The sequence below is a fragment of the Macaca mulatta genome, chromosome 3 (genome assembly GCF_049350105.2).
Source record: "Macaca mulatta isolate MMU2019108-1 chromosome 3, T2T-MMU8v2.0, whole genome shotgun sequence".
Taxonomy (NCBI): domain Eukaryota; kingdom Metazoa; phylum Chordata; class Mammalia; order Primates; family Cercopithecidae; genus Macaca; species Macaca mulatta.
This window is the reverse complement of record NC_133408.1, coordinates 2,972,018-2,991,543: the sequence shown is the minus strand read 5'-3', so window position 1 is coordinate 2,991,543 and position 19,526 is coordinate 2,972,018. Positions and strand designations below refer to the sequence as shown.

The following is a 19,526-nucleotide window of genomic DNA, read 5'->3' as shown; positions in this document are numbered from 1 at the left end:
TTTTAAAAAATAGAAAGATCTCAAATCATTAATCTAACGTGATACCTTAAGGAACCAGAAAAAGAAGAGCAAACTGAATCCAAATTTAGCAGAAGGTAGAAAATAAAGACTAGAACACAGAAAAATGGAATAGAAAGTAAAAAATCAATAGAATCAATAAACCCCAAAGTTGGTTCTTTGAAAAGAGTAACAGATTTGACAAATCTTTATCTGTCTAGATCTTTATCTAGACAAATTTTTTTTTTTTTTTTTTTTTTTTGAGACGGAGTCTCGCTCTGTCGCCCGGGCTGGAGTGCAGTGGCCGGATCTCAGCTCACTGCAAGCTCCGCCTCCCGGGTTCACGCCATTCTCCTGCCTCAGCCTCCCAAGTAACTGGGATTACAGGCGCCTGCCATCTCGCCCGGCTAGTTTTTTGTATTTTTTAGTAGAGACGGGGTTTCACCGTGTTCGCCAGGATGGTCTCGATCTCCTGACCTCGTGATCCACCCGTCTCGGCCTCCCAAAGTGCTGGGATTACAGGCTTGAGCCACCGCGCCCGGCCGACAAATCTTTATCTAGATTAAAAGATGACAGATTCAAATAATTAAAATCATAAATGAAAATGGGAATATCACTACTGACCTTACATTAATAAAAAGGATTATAAGGAATACTGTGAAAATTTGTACACCAACAAATTAGATAACCAATATGTAATGGAAAAATTCTTATAAACACACAAACCACCAACATGGCTACCTTTCCTTCATATGGCTCCAGGTTACTGTCTAGTGCCCTTGTATTTCAGCCTGAATTAGCATTTCTTGTAAGGCAAGTCTATTGGCAATGAGCTCTTTCAGGTTTTATTTACCTTGAAATGAACCACTTTCTCTTTCTTTTTTCTTTTTCTTTTTTTTTTTGAGATGGAGTCTCGCTCTGTTGCCCAGGCTGGAGTGCAGTGGCGAGATCTCCGCTCACTGCAAGCTCTGCCTCCTGGGTTCCCACCATTCTCCTGCCTCAGCCTCCAGAGTAGCTGGGACTACAGGCTCCCACCACCATGCGCGGCTAGTTTTTTGTATCTTTAGTAGAGACAGGGTTTCACTATATTAGTTTTAGCCAGGATGGCCTTGATCTCCTGACCTCATGATCCACCTGCCTCGGCCTCCCAAAGTGCTTGGATTTCAGGCATAAGTCACCATACCTGACCCCTCTTTCATTTTTGAAGGATAATTTTGTCAGATGCTGATGTCTTTTTGGTTGTTGGTTTCCCCCGCCCCTGTACCCCAAGCCAGCACGTGAAATATGTCATCCCAATGCCTCTGGCCTCCATGGTTTCTGATGAGAAATCCGCTGATAGTCTTCTGTGCAGCTGCTTTCTAGATTCTGTTTTGACTTTTGAGAATTTGATTACACTGTGTTTTTGTGTGACTCTCTTTGAGTTTATTCTACTTGGGGTTCACTGAGTGGCTTGACCGTGTAGATTGATGTGTTTTCTCAATTTGGGGAGTTTTGGCCATTATTTCTTCAATTATTTTTTCTGTTCCCCCGTCTCCCCTCCATCTGGAAATCGAGTTAAGCGTGTTGGGATGCTTGATAGCGTCCCACAGGTCTTCTAAGATTTGTTCATTTTTCTCCATTCTCACATCTACTCCCCTTTGTCTCATCTACTCCTCAGACTAAAGTATGTTAATTCATCTGTCTTTATGTTCATTAATTCTTCCACCTGATAAAATCTGCTGTTGAAACCCTATCATGAATTATTTATTTCAGTTGTTGTACTTTTCAATTCCAGAATTTTTGTTTGGTTTCTTTTTAAAGTTCCTATCTCTTTATTGATATTGTCTATTTGGTGAGGCATCATTCTCCTGGTTTATCTTAATTCTTTGTCTGTGATTTTATTTAGTTTTTCGAACAGTTTAAGAGAGTTGATTGAAAGACTTTATCTAGTGAGTCCAATTCTGGTCTTCCTCAGGAAGATTTTCTATTAACTGTTTTCCCCCCACAAGTAGCTCATATTTCTTCCTGCTCTGTCTGGTGAAAACTGGACAGTGACTATTACAATGGGATATTTCTGGGTATCAGGTTCTCCCCCTCTGTGCAATTTGCTGTTGCTGATTGTTGTGGATTGTGGTTGTTTTTGCTTGTTTATGTCACCTTAAAAAAAATAGTTTCTTCGTCATGTGTGCTCACTGTTCTATTAGCTTAGTGCTGAGACAGTAATTTGACAGAGAGTTCCTTAAACCCCTGGAATCAAAAAAAATGTTTTTCTCCAGGGCTTGTAGCTAGGCTATGTACGTTGGTCCACACCCTCAGCACTCAGCTGGGGAGTTTGCGACTCTGCCTTCCCCTTCACTTCCTGCTTGCACCTTCACACTTCCTGCTTGCACCTTCACTTCCTGCTTGCACCTTCACTTCCTGCTTGCTCAGAGCCTGAAGTTCAGCCAGAGGTGAGCACTGAGAGCTTCTCAGTTCTTTTCTGAGGCTGTGCCCCGTCATGGGCATGTGTGGGGACCTTCTGGACTCCCAAGAATAAGTGGGATCTCCCAACTCCCTTATTCCTCAAAGCATGCCATCTCCCAGCTTTTCCTCCCAGGCTTTTCAGGTGTGCCCAGTGTTTTCTGGCTGATATCTTTGGCCCCAGGTGGCAGTGACTGTTTAACGTTCTGACAAAGCCTTGGTGTAGCTGCTCTCTGCCTTGAGTCTGAGTTGGTGAAATAAGGCAAGCCCTGTGTGTTAGTCCTTCAGGGAGCCACCAGACGGGTGGAAACGGACAACCTCACTGCCTTGCAAACAAGGTCCCCTCTGTTTCCCTGGCAGCAGCACCCCACACCAGGAACTCTGGCTGCTGTCCTCCTGACTGTCACTCAGCTGGAGATGGGGGATGGGGCAAGGGGAAGTTTAAATCCACAAGGTTCTCCTATTTGATTCTGTTGCTTTTTCTTAGTTATATGTTCCCTTGCCTGCTGCAAACCTTCAAATATTTTCCAGAGTTCAGATAAAATTGAACTCCAGCCCCCTCTGCTGGGGTGGGTGGGTGGACGGCAGGTGGGGACGGGAAGGTCTTGGGGAAGGGATGGTGGAGGAAGACTAGGACAGTGTGGGACCACGTCCAAACCAGAGGGTGGGAGAATACGTGAACACGCGAACACGTGTGCAGATGGAGCCAGACAGTTTCAAACAGGATGAACAAATCCGAGGGTAGACTCCTAGAAATATAACTGCACAGCCAGGGAATGCTGGCCAGGGACAGCGGGTTGGTTTGTTTGGGTTTTGCCACTTTCTGATGTTCCCTGGAGGGACAGGCCCTCACAGTTCCCTGCTGCGCCATTTCCTCTGACATCGGTATTCGCGGGCACAATTAGGGACCATCTTTGAGGGCATTTCTCAGTATCTCTATGAATTCGAAATCCATGAACACTCAGTGCTAGCAATGCCACTTCTAGGAATTCAAACAAAAATGTACCTGAGTGTGGAAAGGTATCTGGTAGAAACACCCACAGAGGTGTTAGAAATAGAACCAGAGTCGTAAGGAAAACTAGCCCTTAGACAAAGGATTTTTTAGCAAAGCAAAATTATCTTTGCACAGAGAGGTGCCTCTCGTATGGCCGGTTGCCACGAGAGCACACAGAACAAAGGAGAGTGAAAGTTTTTATTTTTGATGCAAATCCTGCCCCTGTGCCCTTTTTTAACTGGCCAGGGTCAGACCGTGCAATCTAAGCTGAACCCGATTGGCTAAACGTTTAGGGGAAGGGGTCGTCTGCGGTGAGCTAGGGAGTCAGTCTTTTCTCAAATAAGGAAAGGAATGTGAGCTGGTGCTGATACAGCCACTGGTGCTGTGGCATGCCTGGGCATGCAGGAAAAGCAGAAAGAAGGAAAGAAGAAGAAAGAGACAGGGAGGGGTACTGGGAATTAAACAATAAAGGATTGATCAGGCTGTTTGAAGAGAAACCTTGCCATATCTCACAAGAGGCATCGTTTGTAATAATTAACAACTGGAGAGACGTTCAAGGCCATCCACCTGGCGTTGCAGACATCAAGTGTGGCGTGTCCACACTTTGGAACGATGCACTCCTTGCTGAAGAAAACCATGAGAAAATATTTTTGTTAATCAACCTGGCAAAAAAAGAACAATGTGTGGCCCGGCATTGTGATCATGTAGCTGTTAAGAAGTAAAGACTCGGGGCCTCTTGTGGACAACGTGATGACCGTCGCCTTGTCAGCGTCCCTTGCCTACAGTTGCATTTCTAGGAGTCTGTTCTCAGATTGGCTCAATCCTGTTTGAAACCACATCTGGCTACACCTGGACCTGTGTGTCCGTGTGTTTCTCTCGACCTCTGGTCTGCATGTGTCCCCACGCTGTCCCGGGCTTCCTCTGCCATTGGGGCCTTCCTGTTCCCACCGGCCCTCCGCCCACCCAGCCCAGCACAGGGAGCTCTGGAGGCCGCGTCCCTGTTCTCTGCTCTGCATCCCAGCGGCAAGCCTGGCGCAGGAACAGAGGGCGTCCCTGAGCGTCTGTGAGTGCGCAGGAGGCCAGGATGCCCAAGCTGTCCCTGAGTGAAACTCCCTGAGCACAGGGACAGCTGGAGCCCAAGTCTGCCCCCATGTCCCACCTCCCAGCACAGCTGGGGCCTGCCACCCGCTGGGACAGCCCCAACCCATGCCATGGGAAGGAGCTGCTTCTACCCACGGTGAGTGGAGCGTTGGCCCGAGCCATGTGGTGTCCGTGGGACTCAGTCAGTGAGCAAAGCTTTTGGGCCCCACAGGACCTGGAGGGGAGCTGGACAGCAGAACATGCCACAAGGTGGACAGGAACTTCCAGGTGTCACACAAGAGCCCCCCACGGCCCCCCAGCTGGGGATGTAAAGAGATCCACGGGGCCCAGCCCCCCAGAGCCAGGCCAGGCCCCACTCTGCCCCATCCCGCCCTGGGTGTGAAGAGTCAGCACAGAGTCAGCTGGGGCTGCAGAGGCTTTATTGGTGCCCAGAGGCAGAGGGTGACACTCCTGGGTGTGAGACCCGGGTCAGGAAGGCCCGTACCCAACCAGCAGAGGGTCGTGGTCTGCAGCCAGGAGGCGCCACAAGGAGCAGCCAGGGCTCGCCCACCCTGGGGGAGGTCTGGGAGGAGCCAGTGACCATCTCAGACCCCACCCCTGGGCTGGACGGCTGTGGGTGGGGCTGCTGCTTCTCTGTGGTTGGGCTGTGTTGGGGCTGGGTGGGCTGGGAGGTCCAAGGACTGGCAGGGAGTTCCTCTGGCTGGCCCTGGGGGACATGGCCATCAGCAGCTGGACTTCTGGCCTGAGGAGAGACTGTAGCAGGCCGGGCGGGAGCACACAGGGCGGCAGAGGAGGGACACGCAGGAGGCCGGGCGGCAGCAGCTGGGCTGGCAGGAGGAGGTGGGGGCACAGCAGGAGGGGACGGGCACGCAGCAGGTGGAGCTGCACACGGGGCGGCAGAGGAGGGACACAGAGGAGGAGGGTCTGCAGCAGGAGGAGGTGCAGCAAGCTGGCTGGCAGCTAGACTGCTGGCAGCACGGAGGGGAAGCCCCAGAGAAGACAGGTTTGCAGAAGACGGGCTTGCAGCAGACAGGCACACAGCAAGCCTGCTGGCAGGGGGAGGAGGTGCAGCAAGCCGGCTGGCAGCTAGACTGCTGGCAGCATGAAGAAGAATCCCCAGAGCAGGTGGGCACACAGCAGACAGGCTTGCAGCAGATGGGCACACAGCAGGCCTGCTGGCAGGGGGAGGAGGTGCAGCAAGCCGGCTGGCAGCTGGACTGCTGGCAGCATGAGGATGTGCAGGAGCTGGTGCAGCCTGATTGGCAGGGGCTGGGCTCACAGGCTGCCTGGCAGCAGGGGCTGGACACACAGCTCACTGGGGTGCAGACCAGGGTCAGGCAGGGGGCCGGGGCGCAGCAGCTGGGGGCGCAGCAGGGGGGCTCGCAGCAGCTCTCTGGGCAGTCGTCCACCTGCCAGGAGTCGGTGCAGGCGCTGGAGCAGATGGACATGGTGGACGCGGCCATGCTGGGGTGGGGAGGAGGTGAGCTGGGGGAGGTGTGTGAATGAGTGAGTGTGTGTGTGAGTGTGTGTCTGAGCCTGTCGGCTGCTGGGGCTTTTATATGCCCAGGGCCTGTGTTTTCCTAGCAGGAGACTCAGCAACACCCTCCCCTTCCGTGTTGGTGTTTGGAGCCGGAAGGACCCTCATTATTTCTGCTTCCCTTGCCATGACTTGTCCTCACTCTGCTCCTAACACTCGCTGGTCCTGGACCAGGCTGGTGCCCCTGGCTGAGCCTGTCCCCGGGAACACCAGGAGGAAGGGTGCGGCCTCTCTGGGGCTGACCTGGTGACTTCCACCTGGCAGGTCTCGTGACTGTGCCCGGCGTGGGGCCCGGGGGATGCCCAGCCTCTGTCTGCAGGGACCTCACGGGGTGGGCTGATGTGGCTGCGACTGGGAGAGCCAGGACAGAGGTGCCTGTGTTGGGAAAAGGCGCTTGAGGACACCGCTTCCTGGCGGGCTCTGGGATCCTCTGAGATCCTGATGTCTGCCAAGGGCAGGAGGGCAGGGAGGACCTCCCCTCCCCTGAGATGGAAACGGAACGTTCCGGCAAGGCCTCTGCACAGTCAGCTCATTAGGAGGACAAGGCTTGGGGACTGGCCTTTGGGTCTGGACTGCTGTCCCCTGGATCCCTGGTCAGGTGTCCTAAGAAGGGCGGGTGCAGATTAGGGCCTGGAGGTGGGGAGGGGCCTCTGCCTTGGGGAGGAGGATGTGGAATGAGGGTCACGTGGACAGTGAAGGACACCTGGGGTGGGCAAAGCCAGCCTGTGCTTGGGAGGTCATCGGGCAGGACGGGCCCTGACCCCGGGGCAGGGACGGTCACAGGCAAGCTCCTCTCTCTCAGGGCCTGAGGCCCGCACAGCCTGAAGCTGGTTCTCACCAGGAACCACCACCATCTCCCAATGTCCTTCCAGCCTCTTCCAGCTGGGGATGAGGCCGTGGCAGCCTGAGCCGGGCTTTCATGGTGGCCCAGAAAGCCTACAGCACTAGGGAGGCTCACTGGCAGCTCTCCTGTCGTAGCATGGCAGGAGGTGAGCAGGCCCCTGGTCACAGAACCTTTCTCTGTTGTCCTGCAGGGCGTCAAAGCAGCAAGCCGAGAAATAGAAATGAGGTGTGGATGTCTGTTGTTTGCGGGTGACACAATTGTCCACTAAAGATCTGAGTCACTGCCATTGTGACTGTCACTGGCCATGCGCACTGGCCGGATGTGGGATAAACTCACAGCCCCCACAGCCCCTCCCTGCACACCTGCCTTGCCATTGTGATGGAAATTCCATCTGAACCTGGGGCCTCCAGCACGTGCCAGTCACTCCGCCCTCCATGGCTGTTGTCAGACAAGCCCCTCCGACCTCGCAGGGGTGACATCTGTGAAGACTCAGCTCCTGACAAGAGCCTCTCATCTGGAGGCACAGGGCAGTCGGCACTGGGAGGCAGGGCGGGAGCCGAAGGGAAGCTGAGGCAGCTGCGTTCCCTAATGGAGTATGAGGGGGTGGGTCCCACAGACCTGGAACCCCAAGGTCTAGCATGTGACTGTAGGGACAGCTTCAGCGATCTTAGAAAACGACCCCCTAGTAGCACTGATGATGAAGCTGGTGAGGTCAGAGAGCATTTGACAAGCACGTGGCTATGCCAGGCAGCATTCCAGCACTTGGCATCTATTAACTCGCTTAATTTTGGCATCAACTCCTTGTCAAAGTTACTATGGACAGACATGGAAGCCTCAGCAGAGAGGTTGAGCAATCTGCTCAAAGTCACACAGAAGAAAGTAACAGAACCAGGACTAGAAGCCAGCCGGTCTGTACATAGGATCTATATTCTCAACCAGTGCGTCTCTGATTCTTAACAAAAAAAAAAAAAAAAAATGTTGAAGATGAAAGACAGCAAGTCTTCAATACCAAATTGAATACCAAACAGCTGGATTAAAAATTCACATCAGAAGCAGAAGAACAAAACTAATACCCCAGAGAATCAATTCAATTTTGAGTCCAAACATGAGTTCTTCCAAACACCGAGGTAAAGGATAAAACCCACAAATATAATGAGAGAAAAGATAACAAACAGAGGGTATATTTAGCTGAGACCAAACATGAAAATTCAATTGCTAGGGAGAAAAAAACAAATTGGATCAAAGTAATAATCAAAGAAATAATTGAGGATCAGGTATTCTGGGCTGAATGGACAGAGGTATGTGTATTTGGAGTAGAAGAACTTAATGAATTTCAAGAAAATCAGGCCTTCAGAGCCCACCCTAGACATGCATTGACAAGTTTTTCAATGTAGAAGACCTAAGAACAGGCTTCTCGCGGGCAGGATGAGTAATATACGATCTGGAAATGAACTGCATCAGGCTGACCTCAGACCCCCGTCCCACCAACCAGGGTATGGCCATATCCTTAGAGCTTCCAGGGGAATCTTTGGCGGACTAAGGCTCTACTTTTCCTTTATTCAAATTATTACATCTTTCTCAAATAAAGATAACAGTGACGCATTTTCACAAAAGCAAGAGCTTAGAAAGTACTCCACCCAGGTATTCCTCTCGGAAAAAATACTTAAGGAAGTATGACAAATGGCAAAGTGATTGTTATGGATGGAATGTTTGTGTCCTCCCAAAACTCACACGTTGAGACCCTAATTCCAATATGAGGGTATTAAGATGCGGGGCCTTTGGGAGGTAATTAGGTCAGGAGGGTGGAGCCCTCAAGAATGGGATTTGTTCCCTTTAAAGAAGAAACCCTGGAGAGATTATCTGGGCCATGTGAAGACAGCAAGAAGGTGGCTGTCTGTAGACCAGGAAGAGAGCCCTCTCCAGAACCCCAGCATGTGGCACCCTGCCTGATCCTGGACTTCCAGCCTCCAGAACAGGGAGAAAGAAATGCCTGCTGCTCAAGACCCTCCAGTCCACGGTAATTTGTTATGGCAGCCTCAGCTGACTATGGCAGAGAAGAATCTAAGACAAGGGCTCCAGATTGTAGAGGCTGGGGTATCAAAGGGTTGGCCCAGATGCGAAGAGAGGAAGACACTGACCTGTGTCCAGATAACCAATGTGCTCAGTTAAAACTGCAAATGCAAATTTCCCATCTGTTATAACAGATGCATACAACAGATGCATATTCAACATCCTAATTGAATAGCAATGATAAGACCCTAATACTTTACTGCATGCTAATGTGAGAGGCCACTAACCACATGCGGCTCTTGAGTGCTTGAAATGTGGCTCCTGCCACATGTTGAAATGGTAGCATTCTGGATGTACCAGGTCAAATAAGATCTATTATTAATTTAATTTCACCTGTTCCTTTTGCCATCTTTAAATGTGGCTGTTATAATATTTAGGATTGCATGTGTGGTTCTGTTTCTACCGGAATATGCTGTATGTTGCTTCCAATTAAACAAGAAAGACTAAGAAGCGGGTGGGGGTGGACACGTGGGCTGATGTTAAGAAGAGCAAGATTGCCGGGCGCGGTGGCTCAAGCCTGTAATCCCAGCACTTTGGGAGGCCGAGACGGGTGGATCACGAGGTCAGGCGATCGAGACCATCCTGGCTAACACGGTGAAACCCCGTCTCTACTAAGAAATATAAAAAAAAAAAAAAAAAAAAAAAAACTAGCCGGGCGCGGTGGCGGGCGCCTGTAGTCCCAGCTACTCGGGAGGCTGAGGCAGGAGAATGGCGTGGACCCGGGAGGCGGAGCTTGCAGTGAGCTGAGATCCGGCCACTGCACTCCAGCCTGGGCTACAGAGCGAGACTCCGTCTCAAAAAAAAAAAAAAAAAAAAAAAAAAGAAGAGCAAGATTAATTCTGTTTTAAATAGAAATTCTCAAATTGCAGTTCCATTCCTCACTTTAATAATTAAAAAATAAACATAAAGGTAAACTTAAAAGTTATTTATTAGTACAATTAAAAACAGAATGTATGTTTTTCACAACAGCAAATAAAAGTAGAAGAGAAAAAACACAAACCATGGTGGATATTCTAAAGATGGAAAGGCAGCTGAAACAAGAGGAAAACCTCCAAAGCAGAGAAGACCCTGAAAATGTGAGGATGAGGAGCGAAGCGGCCAGTTCGAAAGGAGAGGAAATTTCACCAGATGTTTCCAATTAGATGAAAACATTTCTCAAAATGGTTTATAAAATAAAAACCGAGATAAGGTAACTAATGTCACAATTAAACAGTAACGGGAGGGAAAAGAGACGTTTCCCAGGTCCGAGGGCTGCGGGGGCCACACAGAGCTGCCCCTCCCATCCTCCCCACGGGGTGACCCACACAGCCTAGAAATGGGGACTCCCACACTAGCAGGGCCCCCATGTCCCACAGGATGAGCCAAAGGGAGGGCAGCCTGGCTCAGGACTCCCTGAAGATGCAGAAACCACGTTCCCTTACAGAGTCCCACCCAGTGGGGAGACGTGGGCACTTGGCTAGGCCAGCTGGTCAAGGGCTGTGGGAGATGGGTGGTGAAGGGCACCAGGATCTGGGAGCCCTAGTGTGAGAAGTCCCCTCCCAGTCCTTGTGTGGTGAGTCCCCCACTCCCCAACACAAACACATCCCACCCCCTTCACAAGCAGGGCGGAGGCTGCACACACACAGTCGTGGGGCTCAGGGCAGGGCAGCCTTGCTCTGGGCTGCTGATCAGACCCGGGACACAGAGAGGGCTGGGGACAGCCCTTCCTGCCCTGCCCGCTCCCCTTGTCCTGGTGGTCGGGCTGGGAGCTTGCAAAGGAAAATGACAGTGACAAGGGGCCTGTGTCCTTCCGTCCTGGGAGCCTGTGACACTCGGACAGGGACTTCTAACTCTATTGCATTTGCACAGACATGCCATGGAAACTGCGAAGGAATAAATGACTGCTGGGACAAGTTAATAGATACAATGGTTCAAAGGAAAAGACCAACTCAAGAATTAAGGAATCATTACCAACAACAGGGGAAGGGTATGGAAAATTTCCAGTTATTCTTAAGAATTAAGAAGTCGCGTCGGGCATGGTGGCTCACACCTGTAATCCCAGCACTTTGGGAGGCCAACGCAGGCAGATCGCGATGTCAGGAGTTCAAGACCAGACTGGCCAATGTGGTAAAACCCCATCTCTACTAAAAATACAAATATTAGCCAGGCGTGGTGGTGCATGCCTGTAATCCCAGCTATTCAGGAGGCTGAGGCAGAAGAATAGCTTGAACCCGGGAGGCAGAGGTTGCACTGAGCTGAGATCGCGCCACTGCACTCCAGCCCGGCGACAGAGTGATACCCACTCTCAAAAAACAAAACAAAACAAAAAAAGCCGGGTGCGGTGGCTCACGCCTGTAATCCCAGCACTGTGGGGATGCCGAGGCGGGTGGAACACAAGGTCAGGAGTTCAAGACCAGCCTGGCCAAGATGGTGAAACCCTGTCTCTACTAAAAATTAAAAAAAATTAACTGGGCATCGTGGCGGGCACCTGTAATCCCAGTTACTCAGGAGGAGAGGCAGGAGAATCCCTTGAACTCGGGAAGTGGAGGTTGCAGTGAGCCGAGATCGCACCACCGCACTCCAGTCTGGGCCAGACTCCATCTCAAAAGAAAAAAGAAAAAAAGAAAAAGTAGACGTTTCTCCAGGGATTCCAGTTCTGGAAACCTGTTGGTGAGATTGTTTGACCCGTCATCTTGCCGAAAACAATGGAAAACACTAGGAAGAATCTTCCTAGTTGCAGCAGGAAACTGGAAAAGGAACAAAGAATTACGGGATTACAGGCCCAAATTGAAGGGAGGGGTCTTCGCCCTTTGTGCGCCTGGGACCTTCCCGGCCAGTTCATGAAAGCTTTGGAGGTTTTCAGATGAGTAAAAGGAAAGCAACTACGTGAGAACGCAGCTGTTACACTGTGAAAAGCGAACTGGCGATACAGCACGCTAGCATGTGCTTCCCTAGGGAACGTGCCTGGTGGAACCCAGCAGGTGCATCTTGTACTACCGTAATTATGAAACAGCCGTGGCCAGAATGAGGTTTTGAGCATTTGCAGCCAGCGTAATGTGATGCCACGCATTTCATTCCTGTTGGTGACAAAGCTGCAGGTGCCGCTGTAAGTTTTGTCATCTACATTCATGATTGATTGAAACACTACATTTCAGTTAGAGGTTTGGGAGAATAAAGATGCATTTTTTTCCTTCTCATCCAAGATCACAGACCCCAGCTGAACAACTCTTGCTCTAACCCATAGCATTTAGAAACACCCAGAATTCACTTTGTTCTTGAGGGCATTCGCTGGTCTGCCAATTTTAAATTTAGGATTGAATGGTTTTGCAGGATGAAGAGGACAGAAAGCAAAGCCAAGGGCCCCCCTCGTGGTGGGGTCTAAAGGAGACTATCCCTACATGAAGCTAGAGACTGCACAGGCTGCACTCTCAGAGAAGAGGGAGTCAGAGGTAAGCATGGGCTTATGTCCATCCCGGAGGCTGCTGGCTGCCTGGGGACTCAGCACACCCAGAGGAGAACATCCTGCCCCAATAAGCCTGGCCTCATTCTGCTTTGCAGCCCGAACTGGCACCTTTTGGGTGCCCCACACAAATCGAAGCCATGAATTTAGTTGAAGGTGATCCTGGAATCAGAGGGTTCCTCACATAAGACAAAAAGCAAACACACCTGTCTTAGAGGCCTCAGAAATGCCCACAAATACTTTTCAAGCACAACGGTGGTTACTCAGCCACAAACAGCAAAGCACACAAGGAAACAAGACACCATGAGTGAGAACTGGCGGAAATGACAGAAAGCTGAAATGGACCCACAGAGACTTCAGGCATTGGGATAATCGTACACAGACTGTCCAACAAACATACACAGATACTTTGAAATAAGTATCAGCTCTAAATTATCTTCCAGGAATGAGAAGTATTTATTTCATTTAATAAGAGAGGGCTGGTGAGAAGATGGTGAGTGGGGGGTCAGACAGGCAGAGAAAGGAGAGAGAGGGAGGGAGAGGCCAGGCCCAGTGGGTGCAGGGCATTCATAGAGAAGGGCACCCCTGGGGCCTGGAGATGCTGAGGCTGGCAGGGGACCCCACAGCAGCAGACCCCACACAGCGGGAAGTCAGGACTGCTTCTGCCCCTGGTGCTGTCAGCCTGGATGCAGCTCAAGGCCAGAGGCCCGAAGCTCCCGCCCCACACAGCACATCGAAGTTCTTCCCCCAGGGCTTGCCAGACATGCAAAAAAGACCTCTGAGAGGGCACAGTGGTGACTTTATTCGTTGACAGACTGATCACACACATGGGGCAGGACGCAGCGACCACCGGCTGGCCAGGATGGAGATGAGGGTGTGGGAGAGATGCATGCCTGGAGGGAACTCAGCATGAAGGCTCAGCGTTGCCGGTTGGAGGTACAGTGGCTCTGGGCAGAGGAGACTCAGACAGGGCTCAGGGCTGCAAGGATTTTCGGAAGTCAGAGATGGCCCTGGAACAACTCTGGAGAAACAGGACCTGCCCGTCAGCAGCTGGACTTCTGGCCTGAGGAGAGGCCGCAGCACGCGGAAGAGAGGCGGGAGCACACGGGGCGGCAGAGGAGGGACACGCAGGAGGCTGGGCGGCAGCAACTGGTCTGGCAGGAGGAGGTGGGGGCACAGCAGGAGGAGATGGGCACGCAGCAGGCGGGCCTGCACACAGGGCGGCAGAGGAGGGACACAGAGGAGGAGGGTCTGCAGCAGGAGGTGGTGCAACAAGCCGGCTGGCAGCTAGATTGCTGGCAGCATGAAGTGGAAGCCCCAGAGCAGACGGGCACACAGCAGACGGACTTGCAGCAGACAGGCTTGCAGCAGATAGGCACACAGGAGGACTGCTGACACGGAGAGGAGGTGCAGCAAGCTGGCTGGCAGCTAGACTGCTGGCAGCATGAAGTAGAAGCCCCAGAGCAGACGGGCACACAGCAGACAGACTTGCAGCAGACAGGCTTGCAGCAGACGGGCACACAGCAGGCCTGCTGACACGGGGAGGAGGTGCAGCAAGCTGGCTGGCAGCTAGACTGCTGGCAGCATGAAGAGGAATCCTCAGAGCAGGTGGGCACACAGCACACGGGCTTGCAGCAGGCGGGCACGCAGCAGGCCTGCTGGCAGGAGGAAGAGGCACAGCAAGCTGGCTGGCAGCTAGACTGCTGGCAGCATGAAGAGGAATCCTCAGAGCAGGTAGGCACACAGCACACAGGCTTGCAGCAGACGGGCACACAGCACACAGGCTTGCAGCAGACGGGCTTGCAGCAGACAGGCACGCAGCAGGACTGCTGGCAGGGGGAGGAGGTGCAGCAAGCCGGCTGGCAGCTAGACTGCTGGCAGCACGAGGGTGTGCAGGAGCTGGTGCAGCCTGATTGGCAGGGGCTGGGCTCACAGGCCACCTGGCAGCAGGGGCTGGACACACAGCTCACTGGGGTGCAGAACAGGGTCAGGCAGGGGGCCGGGGCGCAGCAGCTGGGGGCACAGCAGGGGGGCTCACAGCAGCTCTCTGGGCAGTCGTCCACCTGCCAGGAGTCAGAGCAAGTGCTGGAGCAGACGGACATGGTGGATGTGGCCATGCTGGGGTGCGGAGGAGGTGAGCTGGGGGAGATGTGAGTGAGTGAGTGAGTGAGTGAGTGAGTGGTCGTGCCAGGTGTTCTGAGTGGTTGGAACCTTTATACCCCTCTGTGTTGATTGTGCTACCCCTGGCTGGCTTTGAGAAGCCTTCGTTTTCCTTGTTGTTGTAGGCACTGTTGTGTTAGTAGTGTTGGTTCATTGTTTGTGGATGTTCTGGTTTGTGAGGCTCCTGACTGGAGTTGGGTCTTCCCTAATGTGGGTTTGTCCATAGATAAACCAGTAGAAATCTATTGATTGCATCAAAGCGCACTCCAGAAGCAGGGACAGTGGCAATGAGGCGATATTCTGGAATTGACAGCCCTCTGCTCCATCCCAGGAGGAGTTTGCGCTTATAAAACACTTCTGCACCTAAGGAGGGATGAGGTTAGGAGAACCTCAGTTTCTGGGCCTGGAGGAGAGGGAGATGTGTTCAGGTTTGATGATGCTCCGTCGTCCTGGCCACAAGGCGAGATCCACCCTGTGGGTTGACACTGCTGGTTGTCAGTGGGAACCGTGGGGCGTATCTCTGCTGGGGGTGAGCCCTGGGGCAGGTGTGAGGGAATAATGTCTTCCTGGGCAGAGATGGGCTTACAGAGAGGAGCAGGGAGGCAGCTGCAGGCCCAGCCCAGTAGGGATGGAGATGAGGGGCAAGCACCTTTGTTTCATTTCATGTTGAACTGCTATGGGACCTTCCCCCAGTGGTGTGAACAATAGCGTTCACACCTCTCACGTCTCAGGCAACATCACCTGCAATGGTGTCCTTGGGAGCTCCAAGGTCTCTTCCCTTATGGGCCAGAAAGTCATCAGAATGTAGTAGTTCTACTGTTGTCTCCTGGACATTGTCATAGTAAATGTACAAATAAAAGGGTCTGATTGCAGAGCCTTGTCTCACAAATACCTATACACCTGTGTGTATCAGCCCATGCCTGTGCTTGGGAACATACCTGTGCCCTAGTGAGCCCCCAAAGTTCTGATCATGGATCCCTCATCTCCTCACTCTATGATCACTATTTTTACTAAATCTTTGAAATGGCAGAGCAGAGGCTCTGATGATGCCCCAGGCTGCAGGTCTCTCCAAAATTAGGCCAGGGCTCCACTGAGTGCTTGGTGGGGCCCACAGGCTGCAGGGTTTGAAGCCTCTGACCTTTGATGGGTATGGCTAAGGGCTCTGTTGGAGGACTACCCGGCAAAGTCAGGCTACAGTGGAAATATATTATTTCGTAGAAACAATAGCTTGACACAGACTGGCAAATTGGATGAGTCAAGACCCACTAGTGTGCTGTATTCAGGAGACCCATCTCACTTGCAAAGACACACATAGGCTCAAAATAAAGGAATGGAGGAAAATTTACCAAGCAAATGGAAAGCAAAATAAGCAGGGGTTGCAATTCTAGTCTCTGATAAAACAGACTTTAAGCCAACAAAGATCAAAAAAGACAAAGAAGGGCATTACATAATGATAAAAGGATCAATTCAATGAGAAGAACTAATTATCCTAAATATATATGCACCCAATACAAAAGCACCCAGATTCATGAAACAAGTTCTTAGAGACCTACAAAGAGACTTAGACTCCCACACGATAATAGTGGGAGACTTTAACACCCTGCTGTCAATATTAGATCAATGAGACAGAAAATTAACAAGGATATTCGGAACTTGAACTCAGCACTGGGTCAAAGGGACCTAATAGACATCTATAGAACTCTCCACCCCAAATCAACAGAAGATACAGTCTTCTCAGTGCCACATGGCACTTATTCTAAAATTGACCATGTAATTGAAAGTAAAACACTCCTCAGCAAATGCAAAAGAACTGAAATCGTAACAAAGTCTCCCAGACTACAGTGCAATCAAATTAGAACCTCAAGATTAAGAAACTCACTCAAAACCACACAACTACATAGAAATTGAACAACCTGCTCCCGAATGACTCCTGGGTAAGTAACGAAGTTAAGGCAAAAATCAAGAAGTTATTTGAAACCAATGAGAACAAAGAGACAACATCCCAGAATCTCTGGGACACAGCTAAAACAGTGTTAAGAGGGAAATTTATAGCACTAAGCGTCCACATCAGAAAGCTGGAAAGATCTCAAATCGACACCCTAACATCACAATTAAAAGAACTAGAGAAGCAAGAGCAAACAAATCCAAAAGCTAGCAGAAAACAAAAATCAACTAAGATCAGAACAGAGCTAAAGGAGATAGAGACAAGAAAAACCCTTCAAAAACTCAATGAATCCAGGAGCTGGTTTTTTTGAAAAAATTAACAAAATACATAGACCACTAGTTAGACTAATAAAGAAGAAAAGAGGGAAGAATCAAATAGATGCAATAAAAAATGATAAAGGGGATATCACCACTGATCCCACAGATACAAAAACTACCATCAGAGAGTACTATAAACACCTCTACACAAATAAACTAGAAAATCTAGAAGAAATGGGTAAATTCCTGGACACATACACCCTCCCAAGACTAAACCAGGAAGAAGCCGAATCCCTGAATAGATTATAGGAAGTTCTGAAATTGAGGCTGTAATTAATAGTCTACCAACCAAAAAAAAGCCCAGGACCAGATGGATTCACAGCCAAATTCTACCAGAGATACAAAAAGGAGGTGGTACCATTCCTTCTGAAACTATTCCAAACAACTGAAAAGGAGGGACTCCTCCCTAACTCATTTTATGAGGCCAGCATCATCCTTATTCCAAAACCTGGCAGAGACACAACAAAAAAAGAAAACTTCAGGCCGATATCCCTGATGAACATTGATGCAAAAATCCTCAATAAAATACTGGCAAACTGAATCCAGCAGCACATCGAAAAGCTTATACATCACAATCAAGTCAGCTTCATCCCTGGGATGCAAAGCTGGCTCAACATATGCAAATCAATAAACATAATCCATCACATAAATAGAACCAATGACAAAAACCACATGATTATCTCAAGAGATGCGGAAAAGGCCTTCAATAAAATTCAACATCCCTTCATGTTAAAAACTCTCAATAAACTAGATGTTAATAGAACATATCTCAAAATAATAAGAGGTATTTATGATAAACCCATAGACAATATCATACTGAATGGGTAAAAGCTGAAAGCATTCCTTAGAAAACCAGCACAAGACAAGGATGCCCTCTCTCACCACTCCTATTCAACATAGTATTGGAAGTTCTGGCCAGGGCAATCAGGCAAGAGAAAGAAATAGAGTATTCAAATAGGAAACGAGAAAGTCAAATTGTCTCTGTTTGCAGGTGACATGATTCTATATTTAGAAAACCCCATCGTCTCAGCTCAAAAACTCCTTAAGCCGATAAGCAACTTCAGCAAAGTCTCAGCATGCAAAATCAATGTGCAAAAATCACAAACCTTCCTACACACCAACAACAAACAAGCAGACAGCCAAATCATGAGTGAACTCCCATTCACAATTGCTACAAAGAGAATGAAATGCCTAGGAACACAGCTAACAAGGGACATGAAGGACCTCTTCAAGGAGAACTACAAACCACTGCTCAAGGAAATAAGAGAGGACACAAACAAATGGAAAAACATTCCATCCTCATGGATAGGAAGAATCAGTATCATGAAAATGGCCATACTGCCCAAAGTAATTTATAGATTCAGTGCTATTCCCATCAAACTACCACTGACATTCTTCACAGAATTAGTAACTTTCCAAAATTATTGAAAAACATTAATCTACACATCTGGGACCTCAGAAAACTCTAAGGTGGAGATACACAAAAGATATGCAAATAGACATATCATAGTAAAAATAAAAGTCAAAAACAAGGAGAAAAACTTGAAAGCAGCAAGAGAAAAACAAGTTATTTATAAGAGAACCATAAGAAGAGCAACAGTTGACTTCTTATCAGAAACAATGGACACCAGAAGGTAGTATGATAGTACATTCAAAGTGCTCAAAGAAAAAAAAGTCAGCCAGAAATTCTATATCCAACAAAGTTATCTTTCAGAAATGAAAGCAAAATAAAGGCATTCCCAGATAAATCAAAACTGAGGGAATCTATTACTTGCAGATGCATCTTACGAGTCATACTAGAGTTCTGCAGACCAAAAGCAAGTTAACTCCAGACAGAAATTCAAATCCACACAGAAAAACAAAACAACAGTAAAACTAATTATGTAATTATAAAAGGTAGTACAAATGCATTTTTTCTCCTTTATTCTCTTAACTGCTTTTTAAAAAGCAATATAAAAATGTGTATTTGGTATTGTTTGGCCTATAACAACAATACCAACAATCTTTACCATTTAAAATGGCCCTCAGGCATGGCGGTGAAAGGGCTGTTCAGTGTTCCCAAGTGCAAAAAGGCTGTAATGTGCCTTATAGAGAAAATAGAAACGTAAACACATAGAAACATATAGAAATGTGATATATAGAAATGTAATATATTTGGCAACAATAGTACAAAGGAGGTACATGGAAACAAAGCTATATTGTTCAAAGGAAGTTAGTGAAGATAGTAATGTGAATCCACAGGAAAAAATGAAGAGAATCAGAAATGATAAAAAAGGCTAATATAACAAATGATATAAATATATACTTGTTCTTTCTTCTCTAAGCATCTTTAAAAGCCATAAAATTATAGAAAGTAATAAGTGTAACAATATATTGTTGGGTTTTAATATCTGTAGATGTAATATGTATAACAACAAGACTACAAAAAGGGCAAAAAGGAAAAGATTTGTATAGGAGCAATCTTTTTCTATCTCACTGGTATTAAGTTGGCACAAATCTGAAGTTGATCTTGATAAGTCAAAATAAGTATATTGTAAACCCCAGAGCAACCACTAAGGAAAAACAAAAGCAGTGTCATGGGAAAACATTAAAGAAATCAAAATGCTACTTTAGTAAATATTCACTTAATGTAAGAGAAAGTAGTGAAGAAAGAATATAAGGACAGTAACAAAAAAAAAAAAAC

The 19,526-nt window shown here is 48.8% G+C and overlaps 3 protein-coding genes and 1 long non-coding RNA gene across 18 annotated transcripts in view; 1 reads left to right on the top strand and 3 right to left on the bottom strand.

Moving 5' to 3' along the window:
* The window catches only part of TSPEAR (thrombospondin type laminin G domain and EAR repeats), a 228,583-nt gene that overhangs the window by 55,663 nt on the left and 153,394 nt on the right, over positions 1–19,526 (bottom strand). The gene's annotated exons all lie outside the window — the stretch shown is intronic.
* Positions 2,349–10,171, top strand: LOC144339619 (uncharacterized). Its single transcript, XR_013414865.1, has 3 exons — positions 2,349–2,426; positions 7,103–8,929; positions 9,952–10,171. It is a non-coding gene; the product is annotated as an uncharacterized LOC144339619 (long non-coding RNA).
* On the bottom strand, positions 2,419–6,005 carry LOC144329366 (uncharacterized). Of its 2 annotated transcripts, none has more exons than XM_077995686.1 (2): positions 4,853–6,005; positions 2,419–2,552 (listed from the first exon to the last, which is right to left on the bottom strand). In XM_077995686.1, the coding sequence occupies exon 1, from the start codon at positions 5,992–5,994 to the stop codon at positions 5,254–5,256; it is 741 nt and encodes a 246-aa protein (XP_077851812.1). In that variant the 5' UTR covers positions 5,995–6,005; the 3' UTR covers positions 2,419–2,552; positions 4,853–5,253. The 2 variants fall into 2 exon arrangements, with proteins under 2 accessions (XP_077851812.1, XP_001102780.4); XM_001102780.4 differs by lacking the exon at positions 2,419–2,552 and having other exon boundaries at positions 5,238–5,578; positions 5,660–5,994.
* On the bottom strand, positions 13,461–14,672 carry LOC711182 (keratin-associated protein 10-3). 7 transcript variants are annotated; one of them, XM_077995640.1, is made up of 3 exons: positions 14,173–14,672; positions 13,921–14,019; positions 13,461–13,767 (listed from the first exon to the last, which is right to left on the bottom strand). In XM_077995640.1, exons 1-3 carry the CDS (start codon positions 14,536–14,538, stop codon positions 13,465–13,467), a joined length of 768 nt encoding a protein of 255 aa, XP_077851766.1. In that variant the 5' UTR covers positions 14,539–14,672; the 3' UTR covers positions 13,461–13,464. The 7 variants fall into 7 exon arrangements, with proteins under 7 accessions (XP_077851766.1, XP_077851763.1, XP_077851764.1 ...); XM_077995637.1 differs by having other exon boundaries at positions 13,461–13,809; positions 13,951–14,145; positions 14,194–14,672; XM_077995638.1 differs by having other exon boundaries at positions 13,461–13,782; positions 13,936–14,076; positions 14,218–14,672.

Bases quoted from the DNA above. Each gene is read 5' to 3' on its own strand.
- LOC711182 (XM_077995635.1), bottom strand. From the start codon at position 14,538: ATGGCCACATCCACCATGTCCGTCTGCTCCAGCACTTGCTCTGACTCC. The intron at 13,783-13,920 runs GTCTGCTGCAAG...ATCTGCTGCAAG, and splicing joins TGCCCGTCTGCTGCAAGCCT to CCTGTCTGCTGCAAGTCCGT.
- LOC144329366 (XM_077995686.1), bottom strand. From the start codon at position 5,994: ATGGCCGCGTCCACCATGTCCATCTGCTCCAGCGCCTGCACCGACTCC.